At 64.5% G+C, this 228-nt stretch overlaps 1 protein-coding gene across 1 annotated transcript in view; it reads right to left on the bottom strand.

Moving 5' to 3' along the window:
- Positions 1-228, bottom strand: part of SP2 (Sp2 transcription factor) — a 5634-nt gene that overhangs the window by 750 nt on the left and 4656 nt on the right. Inside the window, 1 exon segment of the mRNA XM_010186585.1 lies at positions 25-199. Coding sequence (XP_010184887.1) covers positions 25-199 — 175 coding nt within the window.

Here is a 228-nt window from a genome sequence, read left to right as displayed (position 1 = left end):
GCCCCCCGCCCCCTCTCTCCTCACCTCTTGTCCCCATCCTTGCAGTTGGGGCAGGTACACGCCATCCGCCGCCTCTTCTCGCCGGGTTGGATCTCTCCGGACAACGCTTGCTCCATCTGGAGCTGGATCTGGGTCGGGCTCAGGCCGCTGATGGTCAGGTTGTTGCCGGAGACGTTCTGCACTGTCAGCTGCTGCTGGCCTGCGGAGGAAAACGGGGAGTCAGGCTCT

This window comes from Mesitornis unicolor, unplaced genomic scaffold (genome assembly GCF_000695765.1).
Source record: "Mesitornis unicolor isolate BGI_N332 unplaced genomic scaffold, ASM69576v1 scaffold28600, whole genome shotgun sequence".
NCBI classification, from domain to species: domain Eukaryota; kingdom Metazoa; phylum Chordata; class Aves; order Mesitornithiformes; family Mesitornithidae; genus Mesitornis; species Mesitornis unicolor.
Note: the sequence above shows the minus strand (reverse complement) of the source record. Positions and strands in the feature narration are given on the sequence as shown.